This window comes from Scyliorhinus canicula, chromosome 18 (genome assembly GCF_902713615.1).
Source record: "Scyliorhinus canicula chromosome 18, sScyCan1.1, whole genome shotgun sequence".
Taxonomy (NCBI): domain Eukaryota; kingdom Metazoa; phylum Chordata; class Chondrichthyes; order Carcharhiniformes; family Scyliorhinidae; genus Scyliorhinus; species Scyliorhinus canicula.
This window is the reverse complement of record NC_052163.1, coordinates 23,081,118-23,097,903: the sequence shown is the minus strand read 5'-3', so window position 1 is coordinate 23,097,903 and position 16,786 is coordinate 23,081,118. Positions and strand designations below refer to the sequence as shown.

At 44.9% G+C, this 16,786-nt stretch overlaps 1 protein-coding gene across 7 annotated transcripts in view; it reads left to right on the top strand.

The window, feature by feature from the left end:
- Nucleotides 1-16,786, top strand: part of LOC119953276 (archaemetzincin-2-like) — a 291,941-nt gene that overhangs the window by 6,341 nt on the left and 268,814 nt on the right. For 4 of the 7 annotated variants that reach the window (XR_005457983.1, XM_038777348.1, XM_038777347.1 and 1 more), the window contains 2 exons: nucleotides 6,729-6,902; nucleotides 13,821-13,949. Coding sequence is in view for 6 of the 7 variants with exons in the window: in XM_038777348.1 (XP_038633276.1) it covers nucleotides 6,729-6,902; nucleotides 13,821-13,949 (303 nt within the window). In the remaining variant the exon portion in view is untranslated. Of the gene's footprint in view, nucleotides 1-6,728; nucleotides 6,903-7,142; nucleotides 7,265-7,633; nucleotides 7,756-10,011; nucleotides 10,129-13,820; nucleotides 13,950-16,786 lie in introns of those variants that run through there. The other 3 variants (XM_038777350.1, XM_038777349.1, XM_038777360.1) reach the window with 3 other exon arrangements.

The following is a 16,786-nucleotide window of genomic DNA, read 5'->3' as shown; positions in this document are numbered from 1 at the left end:
TAAATGTATCAATGACAGATTTTAACCTAAGTGGCATGTAGTTTCCTGCTGTCTGTCTCCCTCCTTCCTTGAATAATGGTATTACATTTGCAGTTTTCCAATCTGTTAGGCAGAATCTAGGGAATTTTGGAAGTTTACAACTAATATATCCACTATCCCTGCAGCCACTTCCTTTAGGATGCAGGCCATTATGTCCAGGGGGATTATCAGCTGTCCGTCCTATCTGTTTTCCTGGTACCTTTTCTCTAGTGATTGTAATTGTTTTAAGTCCTATGTTCCAAGTTTTCTCCCTCTCTTTTGCCCCTGCTTTGCTACCATTTTGGAGATTTTTTTGTGTTTTCTACTGTGAAGACATACAAAATACTTATTCAAGATCTCTGCCAGTTCCTTATTTCCCATTATTGGGATCCCAGTCTCGCCTCCTCAGTGACCGATGCTCACTTTTGCTTCTCTTTCCTTTATATATACATTTAGAGCTTTTACTCTCTTTTTATATTTCTTGCTAGTTTTTCAAATACTCCATTTGTCCCCCTTTATTTTAGTTATCATTTGTTGGTTTCTACAATATTCCCAATCGCCTGGCCTACCACAAATCTTTTCAGCATTGTATAATTTCTTTTTTTTCAATGTGATAACACCCTTAACTTCCTTCATTAACCATAGATGAGTCTTTCACAATGGAACATATATCTTTTTGAGAATTATGAAATATCTCCCGACATACCTATTTTCCCATTCTACTTGGCCACTTTGTCTTCATACCCTTGTAATTGCCCTGATTTAAGTTTAAGACACCAGTTTCTCACCCTCAAAATGAATTGTGAAAGCCACATGTTATGATCATAAGACCATAAGACATAGGCATGATGTGGAGATGCCGACGTTGGACTGGGGTGAGCACAGTAAGAAATCTTAGAACACCAGGTTAAAGTCCAGCAGGTTTGTTTCAAATCACTAGCTTTCGGAGCAGTGCTCCGTCCTCAGGTGAATGAATTAGGCCACTCGGCCCATCGAGTCTGCTCCACTATTCAATCGTGGCTGATATTTTTCTCATCCCCATTGTCCTGCTTTCTCCCCATAACCCTTGATCCCCTTATTAATCAAGAACCTATCTATCTCTGTCTTAAAGACACTCAGTGATTTGGCCTCCACAGCCTTTTGCGGCAAAGAGTTCCACAGATTCACCACCCACTGGCTGAAGACATTCCTCCTCATCTCTGTTTTAAAGGATTGTCCCTTTAGTCTGAGATTATGTCCTCTACTTCTAGTTTTTCCTACGAGTGGAAACATCCTCTCCACGTCCACTCTATCCAGGCCTCGCAATATCCTGTAAGTTTCAATAAGATCCCCCCTCATCCTTCTAAACTCCAACAAATACAGACCCAGAGTCCTCAACCGTTCCTCATACAACTAGTTCTTCATTCCAGTGATCATTCATGTGAACCTCCTCTGGACCCTTAGCAAGGCCAGCACATCCTCAGATATGCGGCTCAAAACTGCTCACAATACTCCAAATTGGGTTTGACCAGAGCCTTATGTAGCCTCAGAAGAACATCCCTGCTCTTGTATTCTAGCCCTCTCGACATGAATGCGAACATTGCATTTGCCTTCCTAACTGCCGACTGAACCTGCACGTTAACCTTAAGAGAATCGTGAACAAGGACTCCCAAGTCCCTTTTTGCTTCTGATTGCCGAAGCATCTCCCCATTTAGAAAATAGTCTATGCCTCCATTTCTCCTTCCAAAGTGCATAAACTCACACTTTTCCATATTGTATTCCATCTGCCACTTCTTTGTCCACTCTCCTTGCCTGTCCAAGTTCTTCTGTAGCCCGCCTGCTTTCTCAATACTAACTGTCCCTCTACAAATCTTTGTATCATCTGCAAACCTAGCAACCGTGCCTTCAGTTCCTTCTTCCAGATCATTAATGCATATTGTGAAAAGCTGTGGTCCCAGCACTGACCACTGAGGCACACCACTAGTCACCAGCTGCCATCCTGAAAAAGTACCCTTTATCCCCACTCTCTGCATTCTGCCAGTCAGCCAATCCTCTATCAATGCTAGGATCTTACCCTTAACACCTCTGAACTTATTTAACAGTCTCCTATGCGGCACCTTGTCAAAGACCTTCTGGAAATCTAAATAAATCGCGCCCAGTGGTTTTCCTTTGACTAACTTCCTTGTTACTTCCTCAAAGAACTCTAACAGATTTGTCAGACGTGACCTCCCCTTGAGGAAGCCGTGCTGACTCGGCCCGATTTTATCATGTACTTCCAAGTCTTTAATAATGGACTCTCAAATCTTACAATGACTGAAGTCAGGCTAACCGGCCTATAATTTCCTGTCTTCTGCCTCCCTCCCTTCTTAAACAGCGGTGTAACATTAGCCACTTTCCAGTCCTCTGGGACTCTTCCTGCCTCCAGTGATTCCTGAAATATCCCTCTTATCGAGAGGATCTTTTCCTGTTAAACCTATCTCATCACACGTTACCGGTTGTAAAGTCATCTGTTGGGGCTGCAAGGTGGTGCAGTGGTTAGCACAGCTCCCATACCCTTTACCTGCGCTATTTCAGTCCACAAAAGATCAGACATGATCTCATTGAATGGCAGAGCAGGCTTGAGGGGCCAGATGGCCTACTCCTGCTCCTAGTTCTTATGTTATGTTCTTATGGTGCCGAGGACCCAGGTTCGATCCTGGCCCCGAGTCACTGTCTGTGTGAAGTTTGCACATTCTCCATGCGTTAGCATTGGTCTCACCCCTACAACCCAAAGATGTTCAGGTTAGGTGGATTGGCCACACTAAGTTGCCTCTTTGTTGGAAAAATTGAGAAAAATATGAAACATCATGCGACTTCTGCCTCCATATAAAGATCATTTTTCACCACTATCCTGCTCTCGTCCAGTATTAGCAGGGACACCACATCTTCTTTTCCTTTCTTCCTCATGAATTGTCAAATGCCTTTGAATATTCAGGTGCTCTCCATGTCCCTGTAATGGCCATCATATCACGCTCATTTATTTATTTTTGTGCTATTATTTCATCCATCTTGTTATGACTATTACAGGCATTCAGAGAAACTGTCATTCTGTTTTGTTTAGCAATTTATCCTTATTTGCTTATGCACTTTTTTGTTCTGTCTCTTCCTATCACAGTGGTGATCATCAATTGCTACCCTGTATTATTGTGATGTTCTTTCTCGTTAACTTTCTGAATCTGCTCTGACATGAGGCCCCCCCCAGTGCTATTGCCAGTGTCCCGTGAATCAATACCCATTTCTCCCACAACAATCTTTGACTCATGCATTCAACTCTCAGATCTTATTTACCCCATGTCAATTTGCGTGTGGTTCAGGCAGTAATCGAGAGCCTGTTTGCCTTTGTGGCTCTGCACCTATTTTGGTATCCATATGGACCGAAACAACCCCTCCCTCCAAGTTCCTCTCCTGCGTTGAGGTGATGTCCTTAGCCCTGGTACCGGGCAGGCAACACAGCCTTCAGGACTCACACTCTTTGCTGCAGAGACCATTTATACTCCGGCCAGTGGTGGCACTGTCACACCTCAATTTTGCATTTCCCAAATCCTCACCTTAGATTGCAGAAAAAATACAATTTTGTACATTGGGACTGATGTGTAACCAATATAACAGTTTTTACAAGATGAAATGACTGTAGACCAGAGTTGTCCAATATATTAGCAACATGTGGCTAATAATGAATCCAGATGTGGCTAATTACATTGCTTCCAGCATTGGGCATATAATCTTCAATACTCAAACTTGCAAGGAGTATGCATATGTACTTTGTCCTTTTTCTGCATTTGTTGGTGAAATGATTTGGGAAAAGAATACTAAATTTTTAAAGATACTTGCTTTATTTGATTACTGAATGTTAAACAAATATTAATATGTAAAGGATATGTGCTTGCGTTGTCTGTAAGATATTTTCTACTAAAATCAATACATGTGACTAAAGCAGTCAGCTTAACCAGCATGTTCAAAGGTCAATTAGTCTATCAGTTGTGACAAAGTCTTGAAATTCATTATTTGTCATAAACGTGTTGAGTATTTAGAAATCCATTATAAATGAAAGACAGCCAGTGGTATTTATTTAAGGCCAGCACCCCCCCCCCCCATGTTCAATGGCAACCAATTCTCGAAAGTGCATAATAAACAGCCCCATGAATTGTAGAACCCCTCCTTCATCCCCCTCACCTCAAACTTCACCTTCTCAAGAGTCAGAAATTCAAGTACGTCCTCCCGCCAAGCCGAGGCACAGGATGGAGGAGCTAACCTCCACCCCAACAGGACCAGTCTCCGGCAATCAGCAAGGCGAAGGCTAAAACATCTGCCCCTGCATCCTCCTGCAGCTCTGTTCAGTCCGACATCCCGAAAATTGCTTCTAGGGGCCGTGGTTCCAAGTTCACGTGTAGAAACACCTCTCCAGCTTTGGATGGGACCAAAACATATGTACATGGTTTGCGGGGCTCCTCCCACAATGCTCACGTACGTCCTCCACTCCTTCAAAGAGTCAGCTCATTCTCACCCTCGTAAGGTGCACCCTATACTCGACCTTCAGCTGTATCAGCCCCAACCTCGCACATGAGGTGCTCACCCTCCGGAGCACCTCACACCTCAAACTGTCTTCCATAACCTCCCCCAACTCTTCCTCCCACTTGGCTTTAATCCCCTCCATGGACACCCTGTCCTCCCCCAAATCCTCCCGTAGATCGCTGACACCACCCCCTTTCTCCATTCCCCTTGCCGTCAATACCTCTTCCAACAATGAGGGGGTCAGCGCTATCGGGAAGCTCTGATCCTCCTTCCTAGCAAAGTCTTAAGAGCTGCAGGTACCCAAATCTTTCCCCTTGCCCCAGTTCATACTTCTCCCCCAACTCTTCCAACCTTGCAAAACGTCCTCCCAGGAACAGGTCTTTTAATACTCTGAGCCTCCACTCCTCCCATATCTGAAACCTCCCATCTAGCCTCCCAAGCTCAAACCTGTGATTTAATCTGCCCTGACCCAGCCCCAGCTTAAAGTGTTGCCTCAACTGCCTCCAAATCTTCAGTGTCGCCACCACCACTGGACTCCCAGAATACTTGCCCAGGGCCATCGGGAATGGCACCATTACCAGCGCCCTTAACCCTGATCCCCTACCCTTCATCCTGATCCCCTACACAGACCCCCCCCCCCCCCCCCCCCCCCCGTCCAACCCAACTCTTTATCTTTTCGGCATTCGGCGCCCAGTAGTAATATAATAAATTGGGAGGCCCAACCCCCCCGGCCCACGCGCCTGCCATCCTCTCTGCAGGACCACCTTCCTGACCGTGGCTACCTTCCCACCCCCCCAAATGAATGAAGTGACCGACTTGTCCACTTCCTTAAAGCATGCTTTTGGCAAATAGTCCAGTAGGTTCTGAAGTAGAAACAGAAATCGTGGCAACACATTCATTTTAATTGCTTGCACCCAACCTGCCAGTGACAGAGGGAGGTTGTCCCACCTTGCCAAGTCCGATTTCACTCTCCCCACCAAGCTAATAAAATTGTACCCCCCCCCCCCCCCATACCAATCCTGCGCCACCTGCACCCCCAAATGTGTTTGATGAATTTAAAATCATATTTTTTTAAAAGGCTGACTGATAAATGATGATTGGGAATGCAGTCAATGATGCTCAAAAAGCATTTAATGAAGTGCCTCACAAGGGGCTTGTTTTTAAAAAAAAGGTGGTATGGTAAGAGGAAAATATTGCCGCATGAAAGGAAAGTTGGTTGATGGACACAAAGAAAAGAGTTGGGTAAATGGATGTTGTTTGGATTGGGGAATGGTTGAAAGTCGTGTGCTGCAAGGTAAATGTTGGGTCCACTTTCGCTCCTGATATTTCTCAATGATTATTGGGTAGAGGGAAAATAATCTTTAAATTTGTCAATGAAACAAAACCAGGAGGATAGACGTACAGTCGGAGATTGGCAAGGACTTCAGAAGACCTAGCTGAGTGCAATGTGCAGACAGGTGACAAATGAAATTATTGTGGAAAAGTGGTCGGTTACACATTTTGGGAGAGCAGTTAAAGAATCAGATTTTACATCTTGTGGAAAGCACCTGTGGGTTCAGAGACATAATTCACCGAAAGCATGATGTTTTCTCATTGGTCTTCTCTCTCATTTCTCTCTTCTTTTACTTTGGTTTCATTGGCAGCCATTCAAGATCATATCATTCATACCTCCTGTGAACACATCTGTTTCTTTACTTGTCCCTTTACCACTCCCTTCAGCTTTGCAGCACGAAACATTTTGCAATTTAACTTCTTCTGCCCTCTACCCATTCGAGACTTTCCTTTTTCCAAGTCTCTTTCCCCTCCCTTTCACTTGCTCAAATCTATTACATTTCCAACTTTTGCCAGTTTCTGATGAACGGTTACAGATCTGATCTCTCCAAAGATGCTGCTAGACCTGCTGAGTATTTCCACCATTTTCTGTTTTTATTTCAGATTTCCAGCATCCACTATGTTTTCCTTTAGTTTTGCAAGATTTTACCAGCCAACTTTGTAAATAAACCTTTTAGATGAGGTTGGTGACTTTATTTTTGTGAACTTGTATGAATGGTTTCTGATGAGGCACCTTTATCATAAAATCAGCCCTCGTTGAATGTTTTTAGCTAGTAACTTAAATTTCCAAAAGTTTCCAGCGTTAGATATTTTTTGCTTTCTCTATATGTTGCATTTTATGTTTCCAGGTTCATTTGGTGATTCAGAAACAACCATTGAGACGTACATACACTGGCTAAAGGAATACAGTGAGGCATTTTTCTATGGTGTGATGGTCAAATTCTTGGATCCGGTTTCGGTATCTCAAATCGGTTGTGTGTTCCGTATCAATACGTATTCACACAATCTGCAGATACGTTCAGGTACTACCTCCACAGTAAAGCTGCTCAAATATTTTGCTCAAAGCAGTGTCAGCATCAGAAATTACTTGCTAGTTAACACAGGGATTCTACTATTTAGAATAAATTAAATATTGTGTTTTCCTAGAGCTAGCATGCAGACAGATGGAACTTGTTGAACTGAGGGTTTTCAAAGTGTGTGTGTTCCTATAAAATCTATGCAAAACAAATATCATTTTAAGATATAGTTTTACTATTGGGCAGCCAATATTCAGAAGATATTGTTGTGGTTCATCGATCCTGGATCCAAATGGGGACATATGGAGGAGAGTTCCTGCGCTGTTCCTAGCCTTGGTGCATTAATTACTGCATCGTTTCCTTGTCGGGTAAGACATTTCCTGAATCGTGTGGTGGTTCCCACCCTGAGAATTTGGAAGCAGTTCAGGCAGCATTTTAAACTCAATTCCCTGTCTTCAGTCGCCCCCATCTGCAACAACCACTCTTTTCTGCCAGCTGGTTGGGACCCGATGTTTAAGTAATGCGAGGGGGAGGGTTTGGAGAGTTTGGAAACAGGCTGGTGGAGGGGAGGTTTGCCAGTTTTAAAGAGTTGGCGGAGAAATTCAAGTCTTTAAAAAAAAAAATTTAGAGTATCCAATTACTTTTTTTCCAATTAAGGGGCAATTTATCATGGCTAATCCACCTACGCTGCACATCTTTTGGATTGTGGGGGTGAGACCCACGCAGACACGGGGAGAATGTGCGAACTCCATGCGGACAGTGACCCAGGGCCGGGATCGAACCCGGGCCCTTGGCGTTGTGAGGCACCATGCTAGCCACAGCGCCAACGTGCTGCCCTGCCTGGTTCCAGTCTTTTCAGGTACTTTCAGATACTCAATTTTTTGTGCCAGGATTTCCCCTTCTTTCCCTAGGCACCATCCTCTTCCCCTAGGCACCATCCTCTTCCCCGTTAAAGAGATTCTTGACTTTGGCCGGGTCTGATGGGGGACTATTTAGATCATATATAGCAATATTCTCTCAGCGGACTCGGCTCCGTTGAGTGAGGTGAGGACGGACTAGGAGGGTGAATTGGGTCCCATTCTGGATGGTGAGTTGTGGAGTGAGGCCCTTCGCAATCACGTGTCTTTCATGTGCTTGGCTATGCTTGATTCAATTCAAGGTGTTGCATAGAGCGCATGTGACTAAAGCGAAGATAAGTGGATTTTTCTCTCAGGTGAGTCTTGGTGCCTGCAGTCTGGATATACTACTGACTAAAAAGTCAGGTGTTTTGTGTTTGTTATGTGTGTATATATGTATATGCATAAATGTAAAAACACACATTTTAATGAGGGGTTACAACCCGTGAAGGTAGAAATGGATTACAAAGTGATTCTGAAGGAAAAAAACTCATTGCCTAGCAACAGTGGCCTAGTGACACAGATACAGAGAAAAGTCAGAAAAAAAACCTCAGTGTATATCAGAGATTGGAGGGGGGGTGGGTACAGGAATTATAAACTCTCTGATGAGAAAGACTACAAGGGTATCGAGGACAGTAGTTGACTGAATAGTCAGTTATAGATCAGTTTAGCAGGGGTGTTACTGGAAGACTGAGTCTTAAGGAACTAATTTGTTTGCTCTGCAGTTGCAGAAACTGTAAGGTTCGAGCATGGTTTTTGGGTGCCTAAGGGAGTGTTACAAATTGGGTGAGAAGCATCAAGTGATTGCTCAGGAATTCATTCATTAAACAGAAGAAAACTGTTTACAACATTGCTAGTTCCAAGCGAGAAGCCTTTGTGCCAAGCTAGTGGTAGCTCTTCACTGGTTTATGTGTTTGCAAAGATATTGCTGGGTAACGGAATAGTGGGAATTTGAATTATCTTCATGTGTTTGTATTGCGATCTTTCCAACCTTTTTGTCTGTTGTACTATAGTTCATTTTTTTCTTATTTTAAGAAATATTTTATTTTTTTATAATAAAAGTTCATCAGCAGACTCCTGCGAACTTTTTCAGTAAGGTTTATAGAAACAGTAGCCTAATGCAGTGTTTTTCAAACTTACTTTCTCGGGACCCACTTTTGCCAACTGGCCGATCTTTGCGACCCACGCCACTTTCCCTTACCTTTGGTGCGAAAGGGGAACCTGCTTGGTCCTCACAATCTCACTCCAATCATTCACAGGAAGAGAGGGCAAAACACATATCAGCTGCAGACTTCGGCCAGTTTTTTTGTGCTGTCACTGTCTGTGCGGAGTCTGCACGTTCTCCCCGTGTGTGCGTGGGTTTCCTCCGGGTGCTCCGCTTTCCTCCCACAGTCCAAAGATGTGCAGATTAGGTGGATTGGTCATGATAAAATTGCCCTTAGAGACCAAAAAGGTTAGGAGGGGTTATTGGGTTACTAGGATAGGGTGGAATTGAGGGCTTAAGTGGGTCGGTGCAGACATGATGGGCTGAATGGCCTCCTTCTGCACTGTATGTTCTATGTACATCTTTGTGAGAACAAAAAAAGTCCAACCTCGCACATGTAGGTCGTCGTGAAGGGCAATAGCAACAACATGCTTATTTTACTCGGCACCGGATATCCCTGGAAGATGCTACTCCAGAATGCTGACAGCATCATGGACTATGTTTTTTTAAATTTTACTTTACCCAATTAATTTTATCCAATTAAGGGGCAATTTAGCGTGTTCAATCCACCTACCTTGCACATCTTTGGGTTGTGGGGGCGAAACCCACGCAAACACGGGGAGAATGTGGAAACTCCACACGGACAGTGACCCAGAGCCGGGACCGAACCTGGGACCTCAGCGCCGTGAGACTGCAGTGCTAACCCACTGAGCCACCGTGCTGCCAGCATCATGGACTTTTGCCGTATTTTTAATTTGCTTTCACAGGTCAGGTACAGCAGCCTAGTTTTTTCATTTGGAACCAGCTGTAAGTTAATAACTGACTCTGGGGTCCGAACCTCAAAAGGAATTTTTTATCCACCCGTCTCTTTCTGAAACTTTTCCTCTCATTTTCCAGTACTTACCTGCATATAGCACACATGGGTTTTGTATTCTTATTTGCATTGGCATAATTGGCAAAACCATACCTCAAGAAATCATCTTTCCACTGTTTTATTCCCATTTCTTCTTTGTAGGCTGTTCACTAGAGGCCCTGGAACTCTGAACAGAGCTAACTATTACATTGCTCTGTCCTGCCCTGGACTGTTCCTGAGCAGCTTTCTCCAGCAGATTCAGATGTGAGATCCTTGCCAGTAGGTTTACTGCCTATTTGCGTCTCTGGCCATCTCTAGCTTGTAAGAAAATTATTCATCTTCATGGTCCTCTTGCCTTGCTTGCCAGCTGCTCGAAAATGGAAGAAGCTGTCCTCCATGATTTGACACCAAAAGCACGTGCATAGAGGGCCCCTGACGTCAACTGTACATGCATGGCAAGCTCACTATTGCTGCCTGTGGCTGGAAGACTGCATACAACCTAATTTCCTTCTCATTTAAAAGGCAAAAGTGGCTGCCAATCTCAATAAAATGCCGGTAACGGCTGTTGGGCGCTTCTCCCGTGATCGGGATGACTGCGGGAGTGCCACGACCAATCGCTCCACGACCCTCCCGCAACCCGCACTTTGAAAACCCCTGCCCAATCCCAGTAATAATAATAATCTTTATTAGTGTCACAAGTAGGCTTATATTAACGCTGCCATGATGTTACTGTGAAAAGCCTTGAGTCGCCACACTCTGGGCGCCTGTTCGGCTACACTGAGGGAGAATTCAGAAGGCCCAATTCACCTAAAAAGCACGTCTTTCCGGTCAGTTCAGGTGAAGGCCACTGGTGCAGTGTCCCCTGATTTGAAACCCATTTCTTTCACACCAATCTTTTTTTTTTGAAGTTTTTTATTTAACACAAATTTGTAACAGTTACAGAGAGAAAAATGGCCCTGTGCAAAGAGCCTTAACATAGTGAAAACGAACAGTGGGAAAGAATAAACATGTTAATAAGTGTTGAAGCCAAAGATCCTTCCATAAGGCACTTTCCCTGCCAGCTCTGTTTGCCCATGCCACACGTGTTCAACTAAACTAACGTGGCCCTAACCCTCTTCCCCCTCCCCGCCCCCCTCCGCCTGGTCTCCCCTACTCCCCAAGGCCTGACCTGCCAGGTCAGCCCTGCGCTTGGCCCTAGCCCGCCCCGCCCCCCCCTCCGATCTCCCTGGTGCCCCCTGACCTACGCTAGTCACACTGACCCCTGCCCTTGGCGCCTACCTGTCTCCCGTCCCAGCGCTCATGCCCTCCCCCCACACGCCAGGGACCCATTAACCTAATTGTATCCCACCGAGCCCTTTCAAGTCCCGTGACTAGCCCCTAGCCCATCCCCCTATCAGAGGCCCCGATCTCGCGCCAAAAGGTACCAAGCACAGGCCCCCCCCCCCCCCCCCCCCCCCCCCCCATTGCAATCCCCCCAAAGGACCCTAAACAGTGCGCCCTCCAGCCCCCACTCTCTGTCCAGGCTGAAAACAATCTTGGATAAAACATTACAGTACAGGATAGTTTAACAAACCGCCGCCACACAAAATGTCTGAGAGCCCCAAGTCCTTTAGTTCCAGTCCAGCTTCTTTTAGTAAAAGTCCTAATCAGAGCAATTTTGAGTTAACAGGCCGCCGCCACTGTACAGCACTGAAAGAACTAAGTGCCCATTAGTTCAAGTCCAGCTTCTTGTCTTTAATAAAGGTCCAAACCTGTTCTGGTGTCTCAAAATAGTAGTGGAGTTCCTCAAAAGTAACCCAAAGCTTTGCAGGATATAGCATTCCAAACCTCACCTCCTTTTTGTAGAGGGCTGCCTTTACCTTGATGAATCCTGCACGCCTCTTGGCCAGCTCCGTTCCCAAGTCCTGGTAAATGCGCACCTCGCAGTTTTCCCATCTGCTGCTCCTCTCCGCCTTGGCCCATCGCAGCACACGTTCCCTGTCAGCAAGCCGGTGAAAGCGGACCACCAAGGCCCTCGGTCGGTCGCCCGTCCTGGGCTTCCTTGCGGGGGCTCTATGTGCCCCATCCAACTCCAGGGGTTGAGGGAAGGCCTCCGGTCCCATCAGCTTTCACACCAATCTTTGAGCCATGCATTCACCTCTCTGCAATTGTTAACCTATGCCAATTTGCTTGTGGCTCGGGTAGGCATCCAGAAACTTTCTGTTTCTATTTTTTAATTTAGAATCTAGCTGTTCAAATGCCCTCAGCACAGCCTCTTTCTTAGTCCTATCTATGTTTCAGGTAATCCACTGGACTGCAACAATTGGATCATTGCCCCCCCAATTCCTCTCCAGTTCTGGCAAAACTGGCATCAATCCATGACTATCTGACTTGGAGACCAGGACTGGACTGCATTGACTTTGATCTAATCTGCTTGTTTATGGGATTTCTTAATTCTGACTAGTTTTGTGTTGTAGCTTCACCAGGTTGGCACCTCAATTTTAGGCACATCTGGTGCTGCTCCAGGCATGCTCTTCTGGACTCCTCGTTGAACTAGAATTGATCCCCTGGCTTGATGGTAGTAGAGAGAAGAAAATAAATATACACCGCTCATCTTTCTTTTTTTTGTATAAATTTAGAGTACCCAATTAATTTTTTCCAATTAAGGGGCAATTTAGCGTGACCAATCCACCTAGCCTGCACATCTTTGGGTTGTGGGGGCGAAACCCACGCAAACACGGGGAGAATGTCTAAACTCCACATGGACTCCTGGGACCTCGGTGTCGTGAGGCAGCAGTGCTAACCACTGCACCACCGTGCTGCCCGTGTTGGGCTACATTTCTGCTGATGGCCACAATGCCTCATGGATGCCCAGTTTTGAACTGCTGGATATGTTTTGAATCTATCCCATTTAGTATGGTGGTAGTACCACACAACTCAAACGATGCATCTGCAAGGATGAGGTAATTTTTCCCCTCATGTAGGTTTACCCTACTACAGAGGTAGTCTGTCAGTGACAGATGCTGTTTCGTCAGATAGTAATGCTGAAACCCCATTGTAAATTACCAGGATTTGGAAATAACGGAAATATCCAAGTTTGAAGATGAAATTAAAATAGGATGTATAGTTTTTAAAAAATAAATTTAGAGTACCCAATTCATTTTTTCCAATTAAGGGGCACTTTGTTTAGACCAATCCACCTATCCTGCATATCTTTGGGTTGTGGGGGTAAAACCCACACAAACATGGGGAGAATGTGCAAACTCCACACGGACAGTGTCCCAGAGCTGGGATCAAACCTAGTACTTCGGCGCCATGAGGCAGCAGCACTAACCACTGCACCACAGTGCTGCCCATAAATAGGAGGTATAGTTGATTATGAAGAAGAAAGCAGAAAATTGCAAAATAACGAATAATTAGGTGTCAAGCAAATTCAATTTGACAAACAACTTTGGATTTTGAAATTGTATATGGGAGTAAAATCTTAAATGAGAAAGCATCAAGAATGATTAAAAAATAATAATTTTGGAGTGCAGGTTCTGAAGTAATTAAAAAAATAGTTAAATCAGTGATCGAAAACGCTGCACCATGTTGAATTTCATCACAAGAATGGGAAAACAAAGATTTGGTACTGCAATTCTTCTGTACAGACTACTCATCTAATTGCATTTGGAATATGTTCAGCTTTAAGCAGGAATCTGCCTAGGAAGTCTATACAGCTCTTTGTAAATTATTCCTGAAAAAGGCTGCAAATGTTTCCTTCTACCCTTCTATGACACCATTTTGTTCCTAAATCATTGGGTTTGGAATAGTTTTGTCACTTGTTCTGTCTTAATGGAGAAGTAATGGAAGATTTGTCAGTGTGAACTGAACATTTGGTTCTTATGGATAAACTTGTGCATAGGTTTCTGGCTGTGGAGTATCAAGTTTTGAATATTGTTGGTGGTATGCATTCTCAACCTTGTCACTGCAATTTCTTGTTTTTTGTTTAGGTAGTATTCTTAAATACCTGAAGAAGAAAAAACCTAAAGATGCTTTCTGTATTGTTGGAATTACAATGATTGACCTCTATCCGGAAGATTCCTGGAACTTTGTGTTTGGACAGGCATCTCTCACAGAAGGTAAAGAAACGCAGAATGTGTATTCCTCTCCTACCACCCTTTTGTTTTCATTTGCATTTAAATTTCTTTAGTGACTGTCATGACTGTTCGTTTATATAATCATCAGGTTTGTGTTCTTAACAACCTATGCAAACCCCACACAACATTTATTGTACATAAGTTTATTTAGTTTATCATTCTGGCCCTTCTTATGGGTCCTCTGAACAAGTCATGAGAGAGTCAGAACAAAGTAACTGAAGAGCTCACGTGTATAAAAAGCTATATAATTATGCAGGGCATTGATGAGCTGCATTTGGAGTACTGCCTTTAGTTTTGGCCTCTTTACCTAAGGAAGGTCATAGTTGCCTTACAGGGAGTGCGGCAAAGTTTCACTGGACTGGTTGGTGGATTAAGGAATTGTCCTTTGAGGATATATTCCCTGGAGTTTAGAAGAATGAGAGACTTGATAGGCTGGATGCTGAGAATGTTTTCCCTGACTGAGAAATCTAGAGTCAGAGTTTTACAGCACAGAGAGGCCTTTTGGCCCATCGTGTTTGTGCTGGCCAACCATCTATTCTAATCCCATTTTCTAGCACTTGGTCCATAGCCGTGTATGCAATGTTGTTTCAAATGCTCATCTAAATGCTTCTTAAATACTGTAAGGGTTGCGGGCCTCTACTACCCTTTTTCAGGCAGTGAGTTCCACCACCTCTTGGTGAAAAGGTTTCCCCTCCCATTCCCTCTAAATCCCCTGCCCATTACCTTAAATCTATGCCCCCTGATTATTGACCCCTCAACTCCCAGGCTGTGAGTTCCAGATTCCCACCATGTCCTTGGTGAAAACGTTTTTCCCTCCTATGCCCTCTAAATTTCCTGCCCATTCCCTTAAATGTGTGCCCCCTGGTTGTTGACCCCTCAGCTAAGAGGAAAAGCTTCTTCCTATCTACCCTATCTACGACCGTCATAATTTTATACACCTCAAACAGGTCCCCCCTCAGCCTTCTCTGCTCTAAGGAGAACAACCTCAGTTCCAGCCTAGGCAACATCCTGATGAATCTCCTCTGCATCCATTCTAGTGCAGCCACATCCTTCCTAGAGTGTGGTGACCAGACTGCACACAGTACTCTATCTGTGGCCTAATGAGCGTTTTATAAGCTCCATCAAGACTACCCTGCTCTTATATTCCATGCCTTGGCTAATAAAGGCAATTATCCTATATGCCTTTAAAAAATATATATTTTCATTTCAAGTTGTTTTCATTTTTATACAAAACATAAAACACAACCATCTTTATTTTTTAAAAATAAATTTTGAGTGCCCAACTAATTTTTTCCAATTAAGGGGCAATTTACCATGGCCAATCCACCTAGCCTGCACATCTTTGGGTTGTGGGGCGAGACCCACACAGACACGGGGGGGTGGGCGGGGGGGGGGGGAATGTGCAAATTCCATATGGACAGTGACCCAGAGCCGGGATCAAACCTGGGACCTTGGCGACGTGAGGCAGCAGTGCTAACCACTGCACTAAACACAACAATCTTTATACAACTATGATACAACCGAGCCTCCCCACTCCCTTAAACACCCTACACACCCTGTTTTCTAGCTAATCAATAAAATTGTTATAACTATGAAACAAAACAATAAACAAAACCCACCGCGCCCCCCTCCCCCACACCTCTGACACCCGTTCACAGATCCTTGAAGTAGGAGATGAAGAAGCTCTGCGTCGAGAGGAATCCTTCCTCTGACCCCCGAATGGCGAATGTTATCTTCTCCAGATGCTGAAATTCCACTAAATCACTCATTCACCCCGCCGCTTTGGGTATCGCCACGCAAGGGCTCGGAGCCACCCTCACCCCTACAAAATCTCTGACATGGTTCCTGAGAACTCCCAGAATTCCACCAATTTCGGGCATGACCAAAACATGTGAGTATGGTTCGCCGGCCCCCCCCAATACACTGGTCCTCCACCTCTGGAATAAAACGACTTTGTCATGTGTGCTGCATACAGCACTCTATATTGACTTGAATGCGCACAGGAGGATGTTGCCTCCACAGGACCTCGCCAAACACCCCATCAAATATCTCACCCAGCTCCTCCTCCCACTTCCTCTTAATTCCCCCAATGAAGCCCTCTCCCCCTCCATCAACTGCCCGTAGATATCGAAGACTCTACCTTCTCATCCTCGGACACCATCTTTTCGAGCAATAAAGGGGACGGCAACCATGGAAACGTAGCCAACACCTTCCTAACAAAACTCCTAATCTGTAAGAAACCCATTGCTCTTTGGGAACTCAAATTTCTCCTCCAATTCTCCCAACTCTGCAAATCAACCTTCCTCTCTTTCCCCTCCTGCTGCTCCCACACCCAATAGGGGCTGGTTTAGCACTGGGCTAAATCGCTGGCTTTGAAAGCAGACCCAGGCAGGCCATCAGCACGGTTTGATTCCCGTACCAGCCTACCCGAACAGGCGCCGGAATGTGGCGACTAGGGGCTTTTCACAGTAACTTCATTTGATGCCTACTCGTGACAATAAGCGATTTTCATTTTTCATTTCATGTTGCCTCCAACCCTGTTGGAATAAATCTGTGATTGCCACAGCTCGGCACCCTCAACGACATGCCCTCCATCTTAAAATGCTGCCTGAACTGCTGCTAAAAACAGAAGGGGTGCCATCATTAGTTCCCTCAGACCTGACCCCCGACACAACGTCTCCTCCATCCGAACCCCCCTCCACGACCTCCTTCTGCACCTTCTTGGTGTTTGCCGCCCGTAATACAGCCCCGCCTCTTTCTCTCCAAAAATACCCTCTGAATCCGGGGTGCCTTCCCCACCAATCTGAAGTCTGTGATCA